The sequence below is a fragment of the Dendrobates tinctorius genome, unplaced genomic scaffold (assembly GCF_039654945.1).
Source record: "Dendrobates tinctorius isolate UK_male_01 unplaced genomic scaffold, ASM3965494v1 ptg000102l, whole genome shotgun sequence".
Taxonomy (NCBI): domain Eukaryota; kingdom Metazoa; phylum Chordata; class Amphibia; order Anura; family Dendrobatidae; genus Dendrobates; species Dendrobates tinctorius.
In genome coordinates this window covers 41203103-41224800 of record NW_027361770.1, presented here as the reverse complement: position 1 = coordinate 41224800, position 21698 = coordinate 41203103, and the positions used below count along the sequence as shown (strand labels likewise).

The following is a 21698-nucleotide window of genomic DNA, read 5'->3' as shown; positions in this document are numbered from 1 at the left end:
TGACAACTTCTAAAAAATACAAAATATTTCAGAAATGAAATCGGTTTTGATTTAGGCAAACAATTCTGCATAATTGCTTAAACCAATGGAAATCAATAAACACTTGGAAACTCAACAAGAGTGTATTCACATTGTGAAAAACTAATATACAGTATGAGCGTGATTTATCCAACAATACACTGATGAATTAAAGCATGTGATGAACATATTACTAGTCTCATAGGTTCTCAATGTGAATTCACGGTACTCAGTCAGTTTCTTACATGCAGCCACTACCCAGGATTTCAGCAATGTACAATGAACCACACATGCACCATGTAGAAACAACCCCTGAAGTTTAGAGATATATTTTATTTTTGCACTTTTTACTTATATAACCAGATTATTTTTGCTGTGTACAAAACTGACAGTGGGTTACATTCAGAGATACTAAAAACACCAATGTCAAAGTTACCTGTTTAACCCCTTAATGTCCATTGACGGACACACAGTCCGTCATGGCCGGGTGTAAGGTCCCGCACCAGGACTGTGCCCGTTATGCACGCGCAGTGGTAATTCAGTGCCGACAGCTGTCTGTGACAGCTGAGAGGCATGGGAACAGATGCAGGGACCCATGCCGTAGGTCCCCGCACCCAGATCGCTGTGATCAGTCAGTCAATCTGACTGACTGATCACAGCATGACCGCCCAGGAGATGCTGAAATATCAGCACCTCATACCCGGTCAGCGCAGGAGCTCAGCGCTGCCAGTGGCTGAGCTTCTGCGGTAACAAGGAGTGGCGTCCCTGGCTGTTAACCCCCTAATTGGTGCGATCGAGCGTGATCGCAGCATTCAGGAGGGAGGCAGAAAGACAGGAGCTTCCTCTGCCTTCAGATCGGCATCTCCGCGGGGCCTGATCGTTGCCCTGGCGACCCGGGGTCGTCATGACTGCCCCCGGGTCATCAAGCTATGGAAAGCATCTGAGACCATGCTCACAGCATGGTGTCATACGCTTTCAGCATAGGTAAAATGCACTGCAATGCTGGAGCATTGCAATGTATTATACCTAAAATCAAAGTAAAAAAAAAAGTGAAAGTCCCATAAAGGGACTAGGTAAAAAAGAAAACTTAAAAAAAAAAAAATCACAAAAACATTTACTAATAAATACATATTTTTATGTAAAAGAAATTAAATAAGTACATGTTTGGTATCGGCGCGTCCGTAAAAATCTGATCTTTAAAAGGGTTACACTAGTTAACCCCTTCAGTGAACGCCATAGAGAGGAAAAAAAAAAGCAAATTATGCTTTATCATCATACCGCTTGGAAAAAGTGGAATAAAACGCGATCAAAAAGACAAATGTAAATAAAAATGGTATCACTGAAAACGCCATCTTATCCCGCAAAAAACAAGCCATCATACAGCTCCATCAGCGGAAAGATAAAAAACTTATTGTTCTCAGAATAAAACAATGCTAAAATATTTTTTTCTAAAAAGTTTTTGTGTAAAAACACCAAAATATAAAAAATGATATACATGAGGTATCGCTGAAATCGTAGTGACCCCAAAAACAAAGCTGTCTTACCAATTTTACCACACATGGAATGGAGAAAAAAAAACAAAAACAACTCCTGAATTGCTGGTTTTTGTTCATTCTGCCTCCATAAAAATCGGAATAGAAAGCGATCAAAAAATGTCATGTGCCCGAAAAAAACAAGCCCTCACATGACTATCGGCCGAAATATGGAAAAATTATAGCTCTCAAAATACGGTGATGCAAAAACAAAAAAGTGTCTTTTAGTGTGTGACAGAAGCTAAACATAAAAAAAGGATATAAATCTGGTATCTCAGTAATCGCACCAAACCAAAGAATAAAGTCGCCTAATCTCTTATATCGCACGAGGAATGATGTAAAAAATAAAACCAATTCTTCAACTTTTATGGATTTGTTCATTCTGCCTCCCAAAGATCGCAGTAAGGCGATCACAGTGGTTTCACCCCACATATAGGGCATCGGCGTACTCAGGACAAATTGTGCAACAGCTTTTGGGGTCCAATTTCTCCTGTTACCCTTGGGAAAATAAAAAATTGGGGCAAAAAGATAATTTTTGTGGAAAAAATATGATTTTTTATTTTCACGGCTCTACGTTATAAACTTCTGTGAAGCACTTGGGGGTTCAAAGTGCTCACCACACATCTAGATAAGTTCCTTGGGGGGGTCTAGTTTTCAAAATGGGGTCACTAATGGGGGGTTTCCACTGTTTAGGCACATCAGGGGTTCTACAAACATGGCATGGTGTCCGCTCTCGATTCCATCCAATTTTATGTTCAAAACCTAAAATGGTGCTCCTTCCCTTCTGAGCCCTGCCGTGCGCCTAAAGAGTGGTCTTCCTCCACACATGTGGTATCAGTGTACTCAGGAGAAATTGCACAACAAATATTGTGGTTCATTTTCTCCTGATACCCTTGAAAAAATTTAAAAAAATGTGTCCGAAGTAAAATTTTTGTGAAGTTAAATGTTCATTTTTTCCTTCCACATTGCTTCAATTCTTGTGAAGAACCACTTGAAGGGCTAATAAACTTTTTTAATCTGGTTTTGAGCACCTTGAGGGGTGCAGTTTTTAGAATGGTGTCACTTTTGGGTATTTTCTGTTATATTGACTCCTCAAAGTGACTTTGGTTTTGTAAATTATTGAAAAAACAGAATTAGACTTACTGGTAATTCGGTTTCTAGAAACCTTCCACGACAGCATAGGAGGATGTCTCCACGCCCTAATGAGGGACAGGAAGCACGAGAGGTTAAAAGGTCCCTCCCACCTCCCTCTCACCAGTGACTTATAACTGATTACCATAGCACCGGTTACCTTTAGGATTCTCAGAATTTGTCCAAGAAAACAGGGAGGGAAATAGTGGTGTCGTGGAAGGTTTCTAGAAACCGAATTTCTGGTAAGTCTAGTTCTATTTTCTCTAGCAACCTTCCACGACAGCATAGGAGGCATAACAACCTATACTGCACTAGGGGGGGACAACGGCCTGAAGAACTTTTCGGCCAAAGACTAGATCCCTGTTGGACACAAGGTCTAATCTATAGTGTTTAGTAAAAGTATGTAAGGAGGACCAGGTTGCTGCCTTACAAATCTGCTCTGAAGATGCACCTGCCCTCTCAGCCCATGAAGTAGAGGTAGATCGTGTTGAATGCGCTTTGATCCCTGCAGGGGGAGTGATGTTTTGCGCCAGGTATGCTTCAGAGATAGCCTTTTTAATCCAATTCGCAATGGTGTTCTTTGCCACCTTCTTTCCTCTGTTTGGACCAGAGGTATGGATAAATTGGTTGTGGTCGACTCTATATGGTTTGGTGTACTCCAAGTAGTGGAGAATTATACGTCTTACATCCAGCGTGTGGAACTCCTCCTCTTTGGGGTTTGCTGGGTTTTGACAGAATGAAGGAAGAGTTATATTCAGAGACCTATGAGAGTCAGACACAACCTTTGGTAGAATAGATGGATCAAGGGAGAACTATGGAATCGTCTCTAACTGTTAGGTAAGGTTCCTTGATTGAGAGAGCCTGGAGCTCTCCTACTCGCCTTGCTGAGGTTATTGCTATAAGGAAGGTTAATTTGTAGGTGAGGAGCTGAGAAGTACAGGACGATAGAGGCTCAAAGGGTGATTGAGTGAGTCCCGTAAGCACCACATTCAAGTCCCATGGTGGAACGGAAATTAGTTTTTTTGGATGTAGCCTAGCGGATGATGTCAAGAACCAGGGGAAGAGTCTTGAGGAGATCATTTGCATATTACCAGTGCCTTCTGGGATAAGTGAAGAGTCTCCGCGAGCTCAACGATCACTGGGTTTTGGCCGTTGCAGCTGAAAAGAGGAAATCGGAAAACCAGGGGAAGAGTCTTGAGGAGAAAATTTGCATATTCCCAGTGCCTTCTGGGATAAGTGAAGAGTCTCCGCGAGCTCAACGATCACTGGGTTTTGGCCGTTGCAGCTGAAAAGAGGAAATCGGAAAACCAGGGGAAGAGTCTTGAGGAGATCATTTGCATATTCCCAGTGCCTTCTGGAATAAGTGAAGAGTCTCCGCGAGCTCAACGATCACTGGGTTTTGGCCGTTGCAGCTGAAAAGAGGAAATCGGAAAAATTTTGGCTCATCTTTCATCGTTTTTAAGAAATCTCAATATGGAAGAGGCCAGGAGCCATTTGGTGAGCTGCATTTCTTGCTACATGTTCACAGACTTACCAGTGGAAAAGCCAAACTTCACATGCCACAAATGCAAGCTTGTGTCCCTGTTGGAGGAAAAGTTGCAAAATCTCAAAGAGAGGTTGGCTACGTTGAAGATCATTAAGGAAGGTGAAGAGTTCTTGGACAGAGCAGAATTATCTCTTCATGTTACAGAAAGAGAAGAAATTCGAAGTGCACCTGAAGAAACAGAGGAATGGAGACATGTGACCCAGAGAAGCAGGAGGATCAGGAGGCAGTCAGCACCCATACTGCTCAGAAACCAGTACCAGGCTCTCACGCAGGAAAATGATGAAGAAATACATCAGGATAAGACTTTGCCAACAAACAGCAACCTTGTACGCCTTCAGAGTCCTCCTGGATGGAGAAAGAAAAATGTTGTGAAGAAGAAACGGAGAGTGGTGGTCATGGGGGATTCCCTGTTGAGAGGAACAGAGGCCGCTATCTGCAGACCGGATATAACTTCAAGAGAAATGTGCTGTCTTCCAGGTGCAAAAATTAAAGATGTGTCTGACAGGATATCAGGACTCTTCAGACCTACAGATAACTACCCATTCCTGCTACTACATGTGGGGACAAATGACACCGCAAGAAACGACCTGGAAACCATCTGCAGAGACTTTGAAGACTTAGGCAAGAAAGTGAAAGAACTGGGAGCGCAGGTGGTCTTCTCTTCCATCCTCCCAGTGGATGGCCATGGAACAAGGAGGTGGAATAAGATTCTGCAGGTGAACAACTGGCTACGTCGATGGTGCCGTCAGCAACGATTTGGATTTCTGGATCACGGAGTGAACTACTTATACGATGGACTACTTGCTAGAGATGGGGTGCACCTTACGAAGACTGGAAAGCATGTATTTGGAAGTCGCCTTGCTACACTTGTAAGGAGAGCTTTAAACTAGAACAACATGGGAAGGGAAGCAAAAGACCAGAAAAAGCCATACACCTGACAAATGCTATTGAGAACTCTGCTAATAGAAGTGGAAAGGAAGAACAAAGACGAAAGAATCTAATTAATAAAAATATTGGAGAAAGAGAAACCAATCACAAACTAAAATGTTTCTATACTAATGCACAAAGCATGGGCAACAAACAAGGAGAATTGGAACTTCTAACACAGGAAAAGAAATATGATGTCATTGGAATCACTGAAACTTGGTGGGACGATACACATGATTGGAATACAAGACTAGAAGGATACAACTTATTTGCAAGAAACAGACTTGATAAACGAGGAGGGGGTGTTGCATTGTATGTTAGAAACGCGTATATCTGCACAGAGATTGAAGCTTCAGAGACTGGGAGTTCTGTGGAAACTGTTTGGGTAAGAATACAAGGACAGAACAATGGAAAGGACACCATTGTACGCATTTACTACAGGCCGCCTGTGCAAGCTGAAGATATGGATGAACTCTTTATGCATCAAATGGCCAAGTTCTCCAAAAAATATGACATAGTTGTCATGGGAGATTTCAACTATCCAGACATTTGTTGGGAATCTCTCTCAGGCAAAACTAACAGGTCAAGGAAATTCTTATCCTCTCTTGCTGACAACTTTATCTTCCAAAAGGTAGGGGAGAAAACAAGGGGAACTGCTACCTTGGATCTAATCCTTATAAACAGGGAGGAAATGGTTGAGGAGGTAAAAGTGGCTGGAACCCTAGGAGGTAGCGACCATGCTATTTTAGAATTTTGGATAACTAGAGGCGGAAGACCTGTGAAGACTCAGACGTCAAGGTTAGATTTCAGAAAGGCAGATTTTAAGGGATTCAGAAAGATAATTGGAGGGATCCAATGGCTGGATATCCTTAAAGACAAAAATGTCCAGGAAGGATGGGAAATCTTGAAAAATGAAATTCTCAAAGCACAGTTGTTAACAATTCCGAAAAGAGGGAAGAATAGGAAGCATTTAAGGAAACCAGGATGGGTGAACACAGAACTTAAGCACATGCTAAAAAGGAAGAAAAAAATGTTTATAAAATGGAAAGAGGGAGGCATATCTAAAGAAGAATATAATGCTGTCTGCAGAATCTGCAGGGCACAAATCAGATTATCTAAAGCTGAAAATGAATTGAGGCTTGCAAGAGATGTCAAAAGCAATAATAAAGGATTTTGGGGATATGTCAAAAGTAAAAGAAAAGTCAAAGATGCTATAGGATTTTTACAGGATGAAAATGATGAAATGGTAAGACAGGATGTTAAGAAGGCTGAACTTTTAAATTCCTATTTTGCATCTGTTTTCTCTCAGAAAGGAAATGTAACACCAACTGTTATTCACTGTCCTATTAAGGGAATAGAAGAATCCAGGATATCTATAAACAGAAAGATAGTGAGGAAACACTTAGCTAACCTAAATGAATTCAAGTCTCCAGGTCCAGATGAATTACACCCCAGAGTACTGAAGGAGATAGCAGAAGAAATTTCTGAACCACTCTCCATAATCTTTGAAAATTCTTGGAGAACAGGAGAAGTGCCAGAAGACTGGAGAAGAGCAAATGTTGTTCCTATCTTCAAAAAGGGGAAGAAGGTGGACCCAGACAACTATAGGCCGGTGAGTCTGACTTCTATACCAGGAAAGATCTTTGAACAAATTAAACAACATGTAAGTCAATACCTGGATAAGAATGAAGTGATCAAACAGAGTCAGCATGGGTTTGTAACTAATAAGTCATGTCAGACTAACTTAATTTCCTTCTATGACGGTATCACTGATTGGGTGGATCAAGGAAATGCTGTAGATATAGTATATCTTGACTTCAGCAAAGCATTTGACAAAGTCTCTCATACAATCCTTATTGAAAAAATGACTAAGTATGGAATGGACAAGGCAACTGTTAGGTGGATTCATAGCTGGCTTAGTGATCGGACCCAAAGAGTGGTCGTAAATGGCTGCACATCCAGTTGGAAGAATGTCTCAAGTGGGGTACCACAGGGCTCTGTCCTGGGCCCTGTATTGTTCAACATCTTTATCAACGATTTAGATGAAGGAATTGAGGGTAAACTGATTAAATTTGCTGATGACACAAAGCTAGGAGGGATAGCTAATACTAGAGAAGAGAGAGAGAGGATTCAAAAAGATTTAAATAAACTGGAGAAGTGGGCAGTAACTAACAGAATGGTTTTTAACAGGGAGAAATGCAAAGTACTACATCTGGGCAATAAAAATGAAAAAAGCATATATAGAATGGGAGGAATAGGGCTAAGTGACAGCACATGTGAAAAAGACTTGGGTATACTAATAGATCACAGACTGAATATGAGTCAACAGTGTGATGCAGCAGCAAAAAAGGCAAATGCAGTTCTAGGATGTATTAACAGAAGCATACAGTCTAGATCACGTGAAGTCATTATTTCCCTCTACTCCTCTTTGGTCAGACCTCATCTGGAATATTGTGTCCAGTTTTGGGCACCACATTTTAAAAAAGACATCAACAAACTGGAGCAAGTTCAGAAAAGAGCGACCAGAATGGTGACCGGTCTGCAAACCCTGTCTTATGAGGAAAGGTTGCAGGATTTGGGAATGTTTAGTTTGCAAAAGAGAAGACTGAGAGGAGACTTAATTGCTGTCTACAAATATCTAAAGGGCTGTCACATTGTAGAAGGATCAACTTTATTCTCATTTGCACAAGGAAAGACTAGAAGCAATGGGATGAAACTGAATGAGAGGAGACACAGATTAGATATTAGAAAAAACTTTTTGACAGTTAGAGTGATCAATGAGTGGAACAGGCTGCCACGAGAAGTGGTGAGTTCTCCTTCAATGGAAGTCTTCAAACAGAGGCTGGACAGACATCTGACTGGGATGATTTAGCGAATCCTGCTTTGAGCAGGGGGTTGGACCAGATGGCCCAGGAGGTCCCTTCCAACTCTACGATTCTATGATTAAGAATCTTTTTATCCACCTGTGGTTAGCCAAGTCACAGTCAAACATGGAGCTTAATGCCGACACTTGTACTTTCAGTGTGCTAGGTTTTAGACCTAGCTCCAGCCCCCTCTGTAAGAAATCCAGGATGCGGGAATTGTTAGGGTTGTCTGGGTTGGGCAGGTCTGGCAGACACCATGAGGAGAATCTCTTCCATATTTTATTATACATGGCAATGGTGACCGGCTTCCGAGATTTCTGGAGGGTTTTAATTACCGCCTCCGATAGCCCCTTGGCTCTCAAGATCTGGGCTTTAGAAACCAGGCCGCTAGCTTCTTTGCTCGGAGGTTTGGGTGATATAGAGGGCCCTGTAAGAGAAGGTCATCTTCTATGGGCAGGCTGAATGGCCCATCTACCTGTAGTTCTGTAATTAGCGAATACCAGCTCCTCTTTGGCCACAGCGGAGCTACTAGAATGGTTGGGGTCTGATCCTCCCAGATTTTCCTCAGGGTTGCAGCAAGGATTGGAACTGGCGGGAAGGCATATGCCAGACGGAACCTCCACTTGTGGGCGAAGGCGTCCACTCCCAGGGATCTGTCCCTGGGGTTCAGGGAGAAGTAGTCTCTCACCTGAGCATTCTCTCCTGAGGCTAGAAGGTCCACCTCCGGGAGACCCCACCTGCTGACTAGTATTCGAAAGATTCTTCCATTCGGGGTCCATTCGCCGGGCTGGATGCGTTTTCGGCTCAGGAAATCTGCCTGAAGATTGGCCGTACCTTTCAGGTGGACCGCTGTCAGGGAACGGAGGTGTCTTTCAGCTCAGCAAAATATTCGGCCTGAGAGGCCCTCCAGGTTGCTGGATCTTGTGCCGCCCTGATGCCTCAGATGTGCCACTGTTGTTACATTGTCCGAGTAGACTCTGATATGTTGATCTTGGACCAGGTGTCTTGCTGCCCTGAGGGCTTCCTCCACTGCCTTCAGCTACCTGAAGTTTGAGGATCTTGCACTCATTTTCTGGCTCCATAACCCCTGGAATGGTTGTCGAGACACTACAGCTCCCCAGCCTTTTTTGCTGGTGTCTGTCGTAACCGTAACTAAGGGGATCTGGGACCAGTTGATTCCCCTGCACAGGTTTTTGCGGTCCATCAACCATGCCAGTGAAGCTTTCACTGTTCCTGGGGTCTGGACTCTTTTGTTCAGGCAGGTGTGATCCCTGTTCCAGTTTCTTAAGATATGGGATTGGAGCGTTCTGGAGTGGGCCTGAGCCCAAGGCACCGACTGGATGCAGGAGGTCATTAACCCTAGAATGGACATGGCTGACCGGAGGGTCGGGGACCTCTGTCCCCTGAAATCTGAGACTCTTGACATTATGGACCTCTAATGTTCCTCCGTGAGGAAGGACATTTGATTCTTTGAATCTAGTAGGATTCCTAAGAATTTTACCTCCTGAGAGGGTTGAATTTGTGATTTCTTTATATTTGGGATCCACCCCAATGATTGAAGAATGTCCAGAGTCTGGGCTACCTGGTCTTCCAGGGTCTGGTAGGAGGACCCTATTATCAGTAGGTTGTCCAGGTACGGTACAATACATATACCCCGATGTTGTGAGTTCATTTTCCCCTTCGTCACTGAGGTCTGGTGAACTCCCTATTCTGGTAAAGGAAGGTAATGAGCCTGATTATCAGGCACCTGAGTCTAATGAGGATGACTGGCTGAGTGGAGTCACTGACTGGATATAAGGCTGCCGACGCCCTTCTGCCCTGCGGGTGATTTCTTTGTGGACTTCTAGGACACCAGTCTGATTCCTGCTTCCCTAAAGCTAAGTTTTCTGCTTTGCCTGTTTGCATTTATGTTTTGTTTTCCTTGCTTTTCTGGATTCTGCCATTCCCTGCTGGGATGAGCTGAATCTCCTTTTGCCGGTTGCTCTGTCTTCAGAATATTCCTGAGTACTGACATAGTCTTTTTGAAGCCTAGCGTCTTCAGGGCCTTTTTCACTGTCAGTCTGTTGGCTCTTATTTTCATAGTGTTTTTCACGGATTGCAGACAGCAGCCTTCCTGTTCTTTCCTATCTAGGTAGTTTGGGCCCCGTCTTTGCTCAGTCTATCTTTCTGTCAGTGTTAGTGTTTTCATCTTGCTTCACCGTCATTATATGTTGGGGGCTGCCTATTGCTTTGGGGTCTGCTCTGGGGCAGTTTAGATTTCCCCTTTCTTTCTTTAGGCCTATTTAATTCTCCGGCTGTGATCGAGGGGTCTAGGGCATCGTAGGAACCCCCCACGGCTACTGTTAGTTGTTGTGATAGGATCAGGGGTCTGCAATCCGATAGCTGCCAACCTCTCTGGTTTTCTGGGCTTAGCTAGCAGTTCTGTTTTTGCCTCCTACGGTGACTCAATCATAACAGAATCACCCGCCATAACGCAGATCCTAGGGTACTCAATAGCAGGAAAGAATTGTGTTAAAAAAAAAAAAAAAAAAAAAAAAAAAAAAGTGTGTGTATATTCTTTCCTCTATATCTCTGAGGCCGTAGGGGGAATTTTTTTTTCTCTCAATGGAGATAAAGCAATTGTCTGATCGTGTGGAGCAGCTCGCTGCGGAAGTGCTGGGAATTTCCACCTACCTTGCTCGTTCGCATGCTGTTGAACCAAAGATCCCTACACCTGATGTATTTTTTGGGGATCGATCTAAATTTTTGAGTTTCAAAAATAATTGTAAATTATTTTTTGCCTTGAAGCCTAACTCGTCAGGGAGCTCCGCGCAGCAGGTTAAAATTGTCATCTCTTTGCTGCGTGGCGATCCCCAGGATTGGGCGTTTTCTTTGAAACCAGATGATCCTATTCTGACTAATGTGAACGCATTCTTTCAAGCTTTGGGGTTGTTGTATGATAAACCTAATGCTATTGATCAGGCTGAACAGACCCTGTTGGCATTAAACCAGGGTCGAGATTCTGCAGAGTTGTACTGTCAAAAGTTCCGAAAGTGGGCGGTCCTTACTACCTGGAATGATAATGCCTTGGCTGCTCTCTTTCGGAAGGGTTTGTCAGAAGCCGTAAAAGATACTATGGTGGGATTTCCTGTTCCCTCTGGTCTGGATGATTCTAGGTCATTAGCCATTCAGGTTGATCGGCGTTTACGTGAACGCAGGATTGCAGGAGAGGTGTTGCCACCGGTTGAACAGACGTTTGAACCTATGCAATGTGATAGAGTTTTGTCTAAGGCGCAACGTCAGGAGTTCAGAAGGCGTAATAAGCTGTGTTTTTTCTGTGGAGATGCCTCGCATATTATTTCTGTTTGTCCTAAATGAGAGAAACGCTTTGCAAACACGTTTTCTGTTGGTGGTGTTCAACCTAAGTTTCTTCTGGCAATTACTTTGATCTGCTCCCTGTCCACATTTTCCGCCAAGGCTTTTGTGGATTCGGGAGCAGCGCTAAACCTAATGGACTTGGATTTTGCTAAACGTTGTGGATTTCCGATGACACCTCTGCAGACGCCTATCCCTTTGAGGGGGATTGATGCTACTCCTTTGGCTAAAAATAAACCTCAGTTTTGGACCCAGGTGGTCATGCGGGTCACCCCAGACCATCAAGAAAATTGCAGATTTTTGGTGTTGCATGGTCTGCATGATGCCGTTGTTCTGGGGTTTCCCTGGTTGCAAATTCATAATCCAGTTTTGGATTGGAAGTCTGTGTCTGTGGTGAGTGGGGGTTTTCGATGTGCCTTTAGTGAGGCTCCGTTTTTTTCCACCTCTCCTCAGTCGCATGATGTTCCTGACTATTTGGCGGACTTTTATGATGTATTTAGAGAGAATGAGTCCACGTCCTTGCCTCCTCATAGGAGTTATGACTGTGCTATTGAACTAAACCCGGGGTGTAAATTTCCCAAGGGTCGGCTCTTCAATTTATCTGTACCCGAGCACGAGGCTATGCGGTCCTATATTAAGGAGGCGTTGGAGAAGGGTCATATTAGACCATCCTCTTCACCCTTAGGTGCCGGTTTTTTTTTTGTGGCCAAAAAGGATGGTTCTTTAAGGCCTTGTATTGATTATCGTGCCCTCAATAAAATTACTATTAAATATCAGTATCCGTTACCCCTGATTTCGGATCTATTCTCTAGAGTTAGAGGTGCTTGCTGGTTTACCAAGCTTGACCTCAGGGGGGCGTATAATCTTATCCGCATTAAGCAGGGGGATGAATGGAAGACGGCGCTTAATACTCCGGAGGGACATTTTGAGTACCTGGTGATGCCTTTTGGGCTCACTAATGCCCCTTCTGTCTTCCAGTGCTTCATGAATGATATTTTCTGAGACTTTGTCGATAAATTTTTGATTATCTATCTGGATTATATTTTGATCTTCTCCAAGGATTGGGATTCTCATGTGGAACATATTCAGACTGTGTTCCGGATCTTGAGGGAGAATTCCCTGTATGTCAAAGGATTGAAATGCCTTTTTGGAGTACAGAGAATTTCATTTTTGGGATTCATTTTGTCTCCGTCAACTATTGAAATGGACCCGGCCAAGGTACAGGCCATTTATGATTGGGTTCAGCCCACTTCTTTGAAGGCCCTCCAGAAGTTTTTGGGTTTTGCTAATTTCTATCGGAAATTTATAGCAAAATTTTCTAGTATTGCCAAGCCATTGACTGATCTGACTAAGAAGGGTGCTGATGTGTTGAATTGGTCTCCGGAGGCTGTTGCTTCCTTTCAGGAGCTGAAGCGAAGATTAACCTCCGCCCCGGTTTTGCGGCAACCTGATGTCTCACTCCCGTTCCAGGTAGAGGTGGATGCTTCTGAGATTGGTGCAGGAGCTGTTTTGTCCCAAAAGGATCCTGTAACATCTAAAATGAATCCCTGTGCTTTCTTTTCCCGAAAGTTCTCTCCATCTGAACGTAACTATGATGTGGGGAATCGGGAACTGTTGGCCATGAAATGGACATTTGAGGAGTGGAGACATTGGTTGGAGGGAGCTAAACATCAAGTTGTGGTCCTCACTGACCACAAGAATTTGATTTACCTAGAGTCGGCTAACCGCTTGAACCCTAGACAGGCTAGGTGGGCCTTGTTTTTTACATGTTTTGATTTTGTGGTCTCTTTTCTTCCTGGAACTAAGAATGTCAAGGCAGACGCCCTCTCTAGGAGTTTCTTTGCTGATTCTCCTGTGGTGACCAAGCCTGCTACCATCTTAGGCAAAGGGGTAGTTCTTTCTGCCATCTCGCCCGATTTGAGACTTGCTCTGCAAGAGTTCCAGGAGGACAAACCTGAGCATTGTCCCAGTGGAAAGTTGTATGTTCCTGACCAGTGGAAGAAGAGAATGATGTCTGAAGTTCATTGCTCTGCATTGGCTAGTCATCCAGGTATTTTTGGTACTAGAGATCTGGTGAGTCACTCTTTTTGGTGGCCCACCTTGTCTCATGTCAGGAATTTTGTGCAGTCCTGTGGGACTTGCTCCCGGTCTAAATCTTGTTCTCGCTCTAGTGGGTTGTTGATGCCTTTGCCGGTCCCCAGGAAGCCATGGACCAATATTTCAATGGATTTCATCTCTGATATGCCGGTCTCTCAAAGAATGACTTATTTGGGTGATTTGTGATAGGTTCTCTAAGATGGTTCATCTTGTACCACTCCCTAACTTGCCATCTTCCTCTGAGTTGGTGCCCCTGTTTTTGCAACAGGTGGTTCGCTTACACGGGATTCCTGAGAACATTGTATCTGACAGAGGAGTTCAGTTTGTGTCTAGATTTTGGAGGACTTTCTGTTCCAAGCTGGGAATTCAGTTGTCCTTCTCCTCTGCTTTTCACCCTCAGACCAATGGGCAGACAGAGAGAACAAACCAGACCTTGGAGTCGTATTTGAGATGTTTTGTTTCCGCTGATCAGGATTGGGTTTCATTTTTGCCCTTGGCCGAATTTGCTTTAAATAATAGAGCTAGTTCTGCCACTTTGATGTCACCTTTTTTTTGTAACTTTGGGTTTCATCCTCGATTTTCTTCAGGGCAGGTGGAGCCTTCTGCCTGCCCAGGTGTTGACACTGTGGTGGAGAGACTGCACCAGATCTGGGACCAAGTGGTGGATAAGTTATCTCTCTCCCAGGAAAAGGCCCAGCGGTTTTCCAATCGACATAGGACCATTGGTCCCCAGTTTAAGATTGATGATATGGTGTGGTTATCATCAAAAAATATTGCTATGAAGGTGGCTTCTCCTAAGTTTAAGCCTAGATTTATTGGACCTTACAAGATTTTTGAGATTATTAATCCGGTCTCTTTTCGTTTGGCTCTTCCTGTCACATTTAAAATCCATAATGTGTTCCATAAGTCCTTGTTGAAGAGGTTTGTTGAACCAGTTGTTCCTGGGGTGGCACCTCCAGACCCTGTATTGGTTGAAGGTAACATGGAATATGAGGTAGAGAAAATACTGGATTCCTGTCTGGCTAGACGGAGACTCAAGTATTTGGTTAAGTGGAAGGGTTATGGTCAGGAGGATAATTCCTGGGTCTCTGCCTCTGATATTCATGCCAAAAGATTGGTGCGTGCCTTTCATCGGGCTCACCCTGATCGCCCTGGTGGCGTGGTTGAGGGTTCGGTGACCCCTCCTCAAAGGGGAGGTACTGTTGTGAGTTCATTTTCCCCTTCGTCACTGAGGTCTGGTGAACTCCCTATTCTGGTAATGGAAGGTAATGAGCCTGATTATCAGGCACCTGAGTCTAATGAGGATGACTGGCTGAGTGGAGTCACTGACTGGATATAAGGCTGCCGACGCCCTTCTGCCCTGCGGGTGATTTCTTTGTGGACTTCTAGGACACCAGTCTGATTCCTGCTTCCCTAAAGCTAAGTTTTCTGCTTTGCCTGTTTGCATTTGTTTTGTTTTCCTTGCTTTTCTGGATTCTGCCATTCCCTGCTGGGATGAGCTGAATCTCCTTTTGCCGGTTGCTCTGTCTTCAGAATATTCCTGAGTACTGACAGTCTTTTTGAAGCCTAGCGTCTTCAGGGCCTTTTTCACTGTCAGTCTGTTGGCTCTTATTTTCATAGGGTTTTTCACGGATTGCAGACAGCAGCCTTCCTGTCCTTTCCTATCTAGGTAGTTTGGGCCCCGTCTTTGCTCAGTCTATCTTTCTGTCTGTGTTAGTGTTTTCATCTTGCTTCACCGTCATTATATGTTGGGGGCTGCCTATTGCTTTGGGGTCTGCTCTGGGGCAGTTTAGATTTCCCCTTTCTTTCTTTAGGCCTATTTAATTCTCCGGCTGTGATCGAGGGGTCTAGGGCATCGTAGGAACCCCCCACGGCTACTGTTAGTTGTTGTGAAGGATTAGGGGTCTGCAATCCGATAGCTGCCAACCTCTCTGGTTTTCTGGGCTTAGCTAGTAGTTCTGTTTTTGCCTCCTACGGTGACTCAATCATAACACCCCGGCTTCTGATGTAGGACACGGCTTGTCATAATTTTGGAAAAAACTCGAGAGGCAGAGAATATTCCAAAGGGAAGCACATTGTATTGAAAGTGCTTGACTTCCGGACCCTGATGAATCGCAAACCTCAGATACTTCCTGTGGGAAGGATGTATGGGGATATGGAAATAAGCATCCTTCAGATCTATGGTTGCCATGAAGTACGCCGGCCCTATCAGAGGAATAGCGGTCTTTACTGACTCCATCTTGAATTTGCGGTACGCAATGTGTCGGTTGAGGCCTTTCAGATTTATTATTATTCTTGCCTCCCCTGTGGTTTATTTTTTTACTAGGAACAATCTGGAATAATGCCCCCTTCCTTGTTCCTCCGCAGGGACCCGAGAGATGGTTTTTGAGTGTAGAAGAAGCCGAATGCCGGATTTTAATGCTGGGATCTCCCGAGGTGGTAGGGAGGTAACTCTTATACCCCGCGGGGGGGAGGATTTGAGCTCTAGCAGTAGGCCCTCTCTGATCACACTGAAGACCCAGGGGCTGTTGGAAATCAACCGCCAAGCAAGAAAAAAAACCTCGAAAGCCTTCCCCCAACCGGGGTCGAGTCATTGCTTTTCTTGAGATTGCTGCTGCTGCTGCTGCTGGGGGACCAGGATGTTCCTGCCTCTCCCTTTAGCGTAGCTCCATCTTCCAGTCTTTCCCTTTCCTCGCGGTTGGGATGACTGTCTCTGGGGGGCTCGAAAAAGATGCTTTCTTGTGGTCCTCTGCTCTGGAAGCACCTTCTTTTTATCTGTGGCCTTCTCTAGAATTTCGCCTAAGGCAGGGCCGAAAACATGTTCGCCTTTGAAGGGTAAAGAGCAGAGTTTAACTTTGGATGTAACATCCTCACTCCATGTTTTAAGCTAGAGGGCCCGCCTGGCGGAATTTGACTGGACCATGGCCCTGGCAGAGGCATGAATCATCTCCATTGATGCATCCGCCAGGAAACCCGTAGCTCTCTGCAAGATAGGAAGGGAGTTAAGGAGGTCACTCCTTGAGGTACCACGAGAAATATGGCTCTCTAGCTCCTCAATCCATTGGAAGAGGGACCTAGAGATACAGGTGGACGCGATTCCTGATTTTAAAGTAAAGGCAGAGGTTTTCCCAGGCTTTTCTTAGGAGGCTTTCTGCTTTACGGTCCATCAGGTCTCTAGGCTGGGATGCATCATCGAACGGCAGAACCATCTTTTTTACCACTCTTGCTACCTGGACATCTACTTTCGGGATGTCCCATCTAAATTCCTCTCCCTCTAGGGGAAATCTATGTCGGAGTTCTGAAGGGGCCGAGTAGCGTTTTTCTGGATACTCCCATTCCTGGGAAATCATATCTGCTACACTCCTGTAACCAAGCTGCGGATTTCGTCAATCAATGACGGATGCTCAGCCCTAACCACTTTATCCGTGCAAGCTCTACATAGCTTCTTCTCCCAATTTGAGGGAAGTTTTTTGCTGCATATGGCACATTTGGCCGACTTGATAGATGTATTGGTGCTCTTATGGGCAGACTTTTCTCCCTATGGAATAAGGGGGAGAAGCATTTTGAGGACCTATGCCCTGACCGCACCATTAGGACCCCCCTGGACACTTACTGTGGCTGGGGCAGCGCTGGGCTCTGCAGACGCAGGGCAGGAAGATCCATCCATGCTAACAGGGGATTCTCATCTTACCTGTCGGCGTCTTCCGGTGGGTTAATATGAAATTAACCCCGCCCTCAGCGCAGTCATCTTTTTCCCTCTCCTCCTCCCTGGGTCCCGGAGCAGGCACAGCAACGCTGGCGAGCTCGACGCACCAGCAACAGGATGGGGGCCGCCATGACAGCGCCACCGCCACATACCCCGGAAGTGACACGCGCGCTGACGTCACTTCCAGTATCGCACTGCACGCAGGGAGAGGAGAGACCGGAGAGCTGCAGGAGGCCTCCGGTCAGGGATCACTGGCCCGCTTTACTCCCCATAGGGGAGCGCGGGAGGGCCAGGAACGGTCCCGAATTCAGAGAAGACGGGAGCAGAAACGGAGGAGGGGAGGCGTTGCCACCGACCACCACTGCCCCGCTTTTTTGGCATCTTCCAGGTACGCTGCGGCAGCCGGCCACACAGCATACCAGACCTCTCCATGCCCCATGGAGGGACAGGAAAGTCACTGGTGAGAGGGAGGTGGGAGGGACCTTTTAACCTTTCGTGCTTCCTGTCCCCCATTAGGGCGTGGAGACATCCTCCTATGCTGTCGTGGAAGGTTGCTAGAGAAATGATATCACTGGTCAAATCTTAACCCTTATAACTTCCTAACAAAAAAAAATTATGTTCAAAAATTGTGCTGATGTAAAGTAGACATGTGAAAAATGTTATTTATTAACTATTTTGTGTGACATAATGCTCTGATTTAGGGGCATAAAAATTAAAAGTTTGAAAATTGTGAAATTTTAAATTTTTTTGCCAAATTTCCTTTTTTTTCCACAAATAAACACAAGAAATTTTGAAGAAAGTTTACTACTATCATAAAAGGAGAATATGTCATGAAAAAACAATCTCAGAATCAGTGGGATCTGTAGAAGCATTCCAGAGTTATAACCACATAAAGTGACAGTGGTCAGATTTCAAAATTAAGGCACGGTCATTAACCTACAAAGTGGTTGGTGCTTAAGTGGTTAATTAAAGTACACACTAACCCTTATCTGAATGCTTTTATGCTCAAAGATGGTGTGCCAGAAGGACTTAGGGTTCTGTTTCACTTAGCGACGTACCAGCGATCCCGACAACGATACGACCTGGTAAGTATCGCTGGTGCGTCGCTAAATGGTCGCTAGTAAGCTGCCAAACAGGCAGATCTCTTCAGCGACGCAACAATCCGGTGATCCGTATAACGACCTCGGTGGTCATTGCTACCTTGTCACACAGCAGCTTTTCTGACGATTCCCGCCTGCGTCCCTGAGTTCTGCGTCGCCAACGAGGTCGCTCGTCGGGGTCAAACACAGCGATGCATGTTGGCCAGGGGGACACTGACGATGACCCAGGACATTCGAGCACAATCAGCGATATCCAGCAGGCGGGCCGGCTGCCACTGCGTGTCACATGCAGCCAAATCGCTGGCGAAGTCACAAAATCGGTGACGTTTCAGCGATCTCGCTATGCGAGACGTGGGCTTTACCGTATTTTTTGGACCATTACTACAGATTTGCATCTAATTATGCCACATTAATGGTGAAATAAGGATCCCTATCAGTATTAACACCGATCATGGTAGATGCAGCATGGTGTCAGCTGTAGTATACAACCGAGTCCCACTGCATTTTCACATATTTGGGGGCACATTTCACTTATTCCTCAGCACCGTTTAAAGGCAACACTGAGGAATAAGGCTGCTTAATGACAGCTTAAAAAGGTGTACTGGAGGTCATTAAGGCATTATAGGGAATTTCAGGAATTTTACACAATGTCGTAAGAGTAGGCGATATTCTAAGGTAAATAAGCATTACTCACCAATTGAATTCCATGCTGTTCCAGTGCTGCCGCTTAGATGGCCCCTGCCGGTCCTGCAGTGATAACATCTCGCACATCACTCACGTGACTTTTGCAGCCAATTACTGGCCTAAGGCCTGTTTCACACATCCCTTTGTGACCATGAGTCAAAATCCGCCGTTTTGCAAAAAAAACGGATCCGCCATTTTTCTTGGCGGATCCGTTTTTTTTCCCATTGACTTTCATTATCGGCGGATCTAGACGGGTGGTAATCCGTTTTTTTACGGATCCGCCAAAAATTTGGCGTCCGCTGATATGACAGGACGGACAATGCAAGTTTTTTTGGCTAGCCGGATCCGCATTTGTCACTGCGCATGCCTGGCAGCATTGCTTTTCCCGAGCATTTAACCCTAAATCCCGTTCTGGCGGCAGGTAAAAAAAAAATCTCTCTCTCTCTCATCCCGGGCACGGGTTCCTTTAAATTTCTGCCTTCCACGGATCCGTCAAAGCAACGGTCCGGAAGCACACGTTGGTTTAAAAACAGTTGCGGATCCGTGTCCCGCCATTTTTGCGGATTGCAACTGATGCAAAAAAACGTATGTGTGAAACAGGCCTAAGCAGTCACATGCTACTTCTGCAGCTCAGGCCAGTGATTAGCTGCAGGAATATCATGAGATGGCTCATCATAACTGCAGAACAGACAGGGCCTACAAGAGTCAAGGTGCTGGAGATGAGAGCAGAGAAGTAACTTTTTTTTTTTAAATTTCTGAATACTGAATTGTAAAGTGCTATGGAGGAATATGTTGCAGCAACACGAATGATGACAAATATTATTTCATAGTTTTCCGTTTATTTTTAGGAAAAAGAAAACCTGAAAAACGTTTAAACTGTCAGCTGAAATTTAATTAAACGATGTAAAACCATGTAAACGCCACAAAAAGTGTATTTTCATTTTTTCATTTCAATAAGTAAATTAAAGAAGTAAAAATAAAAAAAAAATGACATTTCCTTGTAAATTGCTGTGAAAATGCTACTTTTATATATACTTGCCATGTAGGAAATTCAGAATAAAAAAAAAAAAAAAAAAAGAGTAAAGCCTGCTGAATGAATTCTTCCCATTGACTCGCAATTTCCCTGTTGACAATAATAAAGGGGTTGTCCACTTCTCAGACAACCCCTTCTCAATCCGTTTGATTCCTACTTATAAAACAATAACACTTGGGCAGAGTCAGACAGCCGTATAACTCGTGCAAAAATCGCATCGCAATGCATGGACTGGCCCGGTACCTCTCCTGACCCGAGCATGACAGTGTGATGGATTACTATGCAGCTGTCAAGCTCAGGTCAGGAGAGCCGACAGCCAGTACGAGGTTTACAATGCAATTCTCGCACGAGAAATACGGCAGTGTGTCTCTGCCTTGAGGCTGGGTTCACACGTAGCGGAAGTCCCGCGGAAGTTACCGCGAGAATTCCAGAATTCCATTCTGCGGGAAATTCGCATTTTAAATTCCCTCGATTTTCCAGCGGAAAAACAAGCGATTTGCAAGCGTAATTAGCTTGCAGAATGCTAGCGGTTTCCAAGAGATCTGTAGCATCGCTTGGAGAACCGATTGACAGGTTGGTCACACTTGTCAAACATAGTGTTTGACTAGTGTGACCAACTTTTTACTATTGAGGCTGCCTATGCAGCCTATGACCTGGAGGAAGAGAGAGAGTAGCAGCTCTCACTTCCTCAGGATCAATGTGATTTATCCAAAGGAGAAGACAGTGAATCGGCTGTTGGCCTTAAGAATCGTGTGAAGTAACAATATCACGTGATCCTACAGAGAGCCACTGTCGACACTGCTGGAATAGCAGCGTTGTCACCAGAGGTGAGTGTGTTATTATTTTACTGAGGGTAAATATATGGATTAAGAAGGGATTGTCATGGTAGTGGACAACCCTTTTAAAGCTAATTCATAGTACAAGACAACCTTCCAGACTTTTTCTTTAGTCTAGACAGTGAACAAGAAGCTAAGGATCAGATAAGTGCATGTTTCCATTAATGTGATGACAAATGGGACACAAAATTGACCGTTTAAGAGAATTCCAGGACAGATAAGATCATGATTCCTGGATTCACCTTGTGCGCTGAATGTCATATAAGAAGAAAACGTTTGATTGACAGCATGCAAATCTCACTTGTCCCATAGATTATTTATTGCTACTTTTAATAAAAAATCCGCCAGTCTTGGAATTGTAAGTGAAATGACACTCAGCTTCTTTGAAGCCATGATCTATCAGCACTGGCCGTGCTAGCTCATTCATAAATTATGTTCATTTCTCTAAGTAGCTTTTATAATGAGAATATACTCTTGTTAACATTGAATATCTTAACACCATGATCTGCTCCACAGCTCGCCAGCTGCAACCACTCTCCATTGTCCGGATCATCATGTCCAGCACGACCTGGCTTGCTTCTCCAGCAGAGCTGCTTGACAGTCAGAGTGTGACAAAGGCTGAAAGAGAGAGAATGGAATAAGGAAAGGATCTGTGTGACAACAGGAAAATGTCAAACTCAGCTGGGCTGCAAGATTCAAATACCATCTTACATCTAATTAGTCTACTTTATCGCACTTCTGCCAACCGGGAGAAATTGACTTGTCACAACCTGCAGGTATTAAATATGCCGGAATTGCCAAGATTATTAACAACACTAATGACATTTATCCCTTCACTTGTCAATAATTTAAACTGCAAACTACATCAAT

At 44.5% G+C, this 21698-nt stretch overlaps 1 protein-coding gene across 4 annotated transcripts in view; it reads right to left on the bottom strand.

Moving 5' to 3' along the window:
- Nucleotides 1-21127: 21127 nt before the first annotated feature.
- Nucleotides 21128-21698, bottom strand: part of ELP2 (elongator acetyltransferase complex subunit 2) — a 162750-nt gene continuing 162179 nt past the window's right edge. For all 4 annotated transcript variants that reach the window (XM_073587856.1, XM_073587859.1, XM_073587857.1 and 1 more), the window contains one exon: nucleotides 21128-21446. In XM_073587856.1, the coding sequence (XP_073443957.1) occupies nucleotides 21284-21446 (163 nt within the window). In that variant the 3' untranslated portion in view covers nucleotides 21128-21283. The remainder of the gene's footprint in view (nucleotides 21447-21698) is intronic.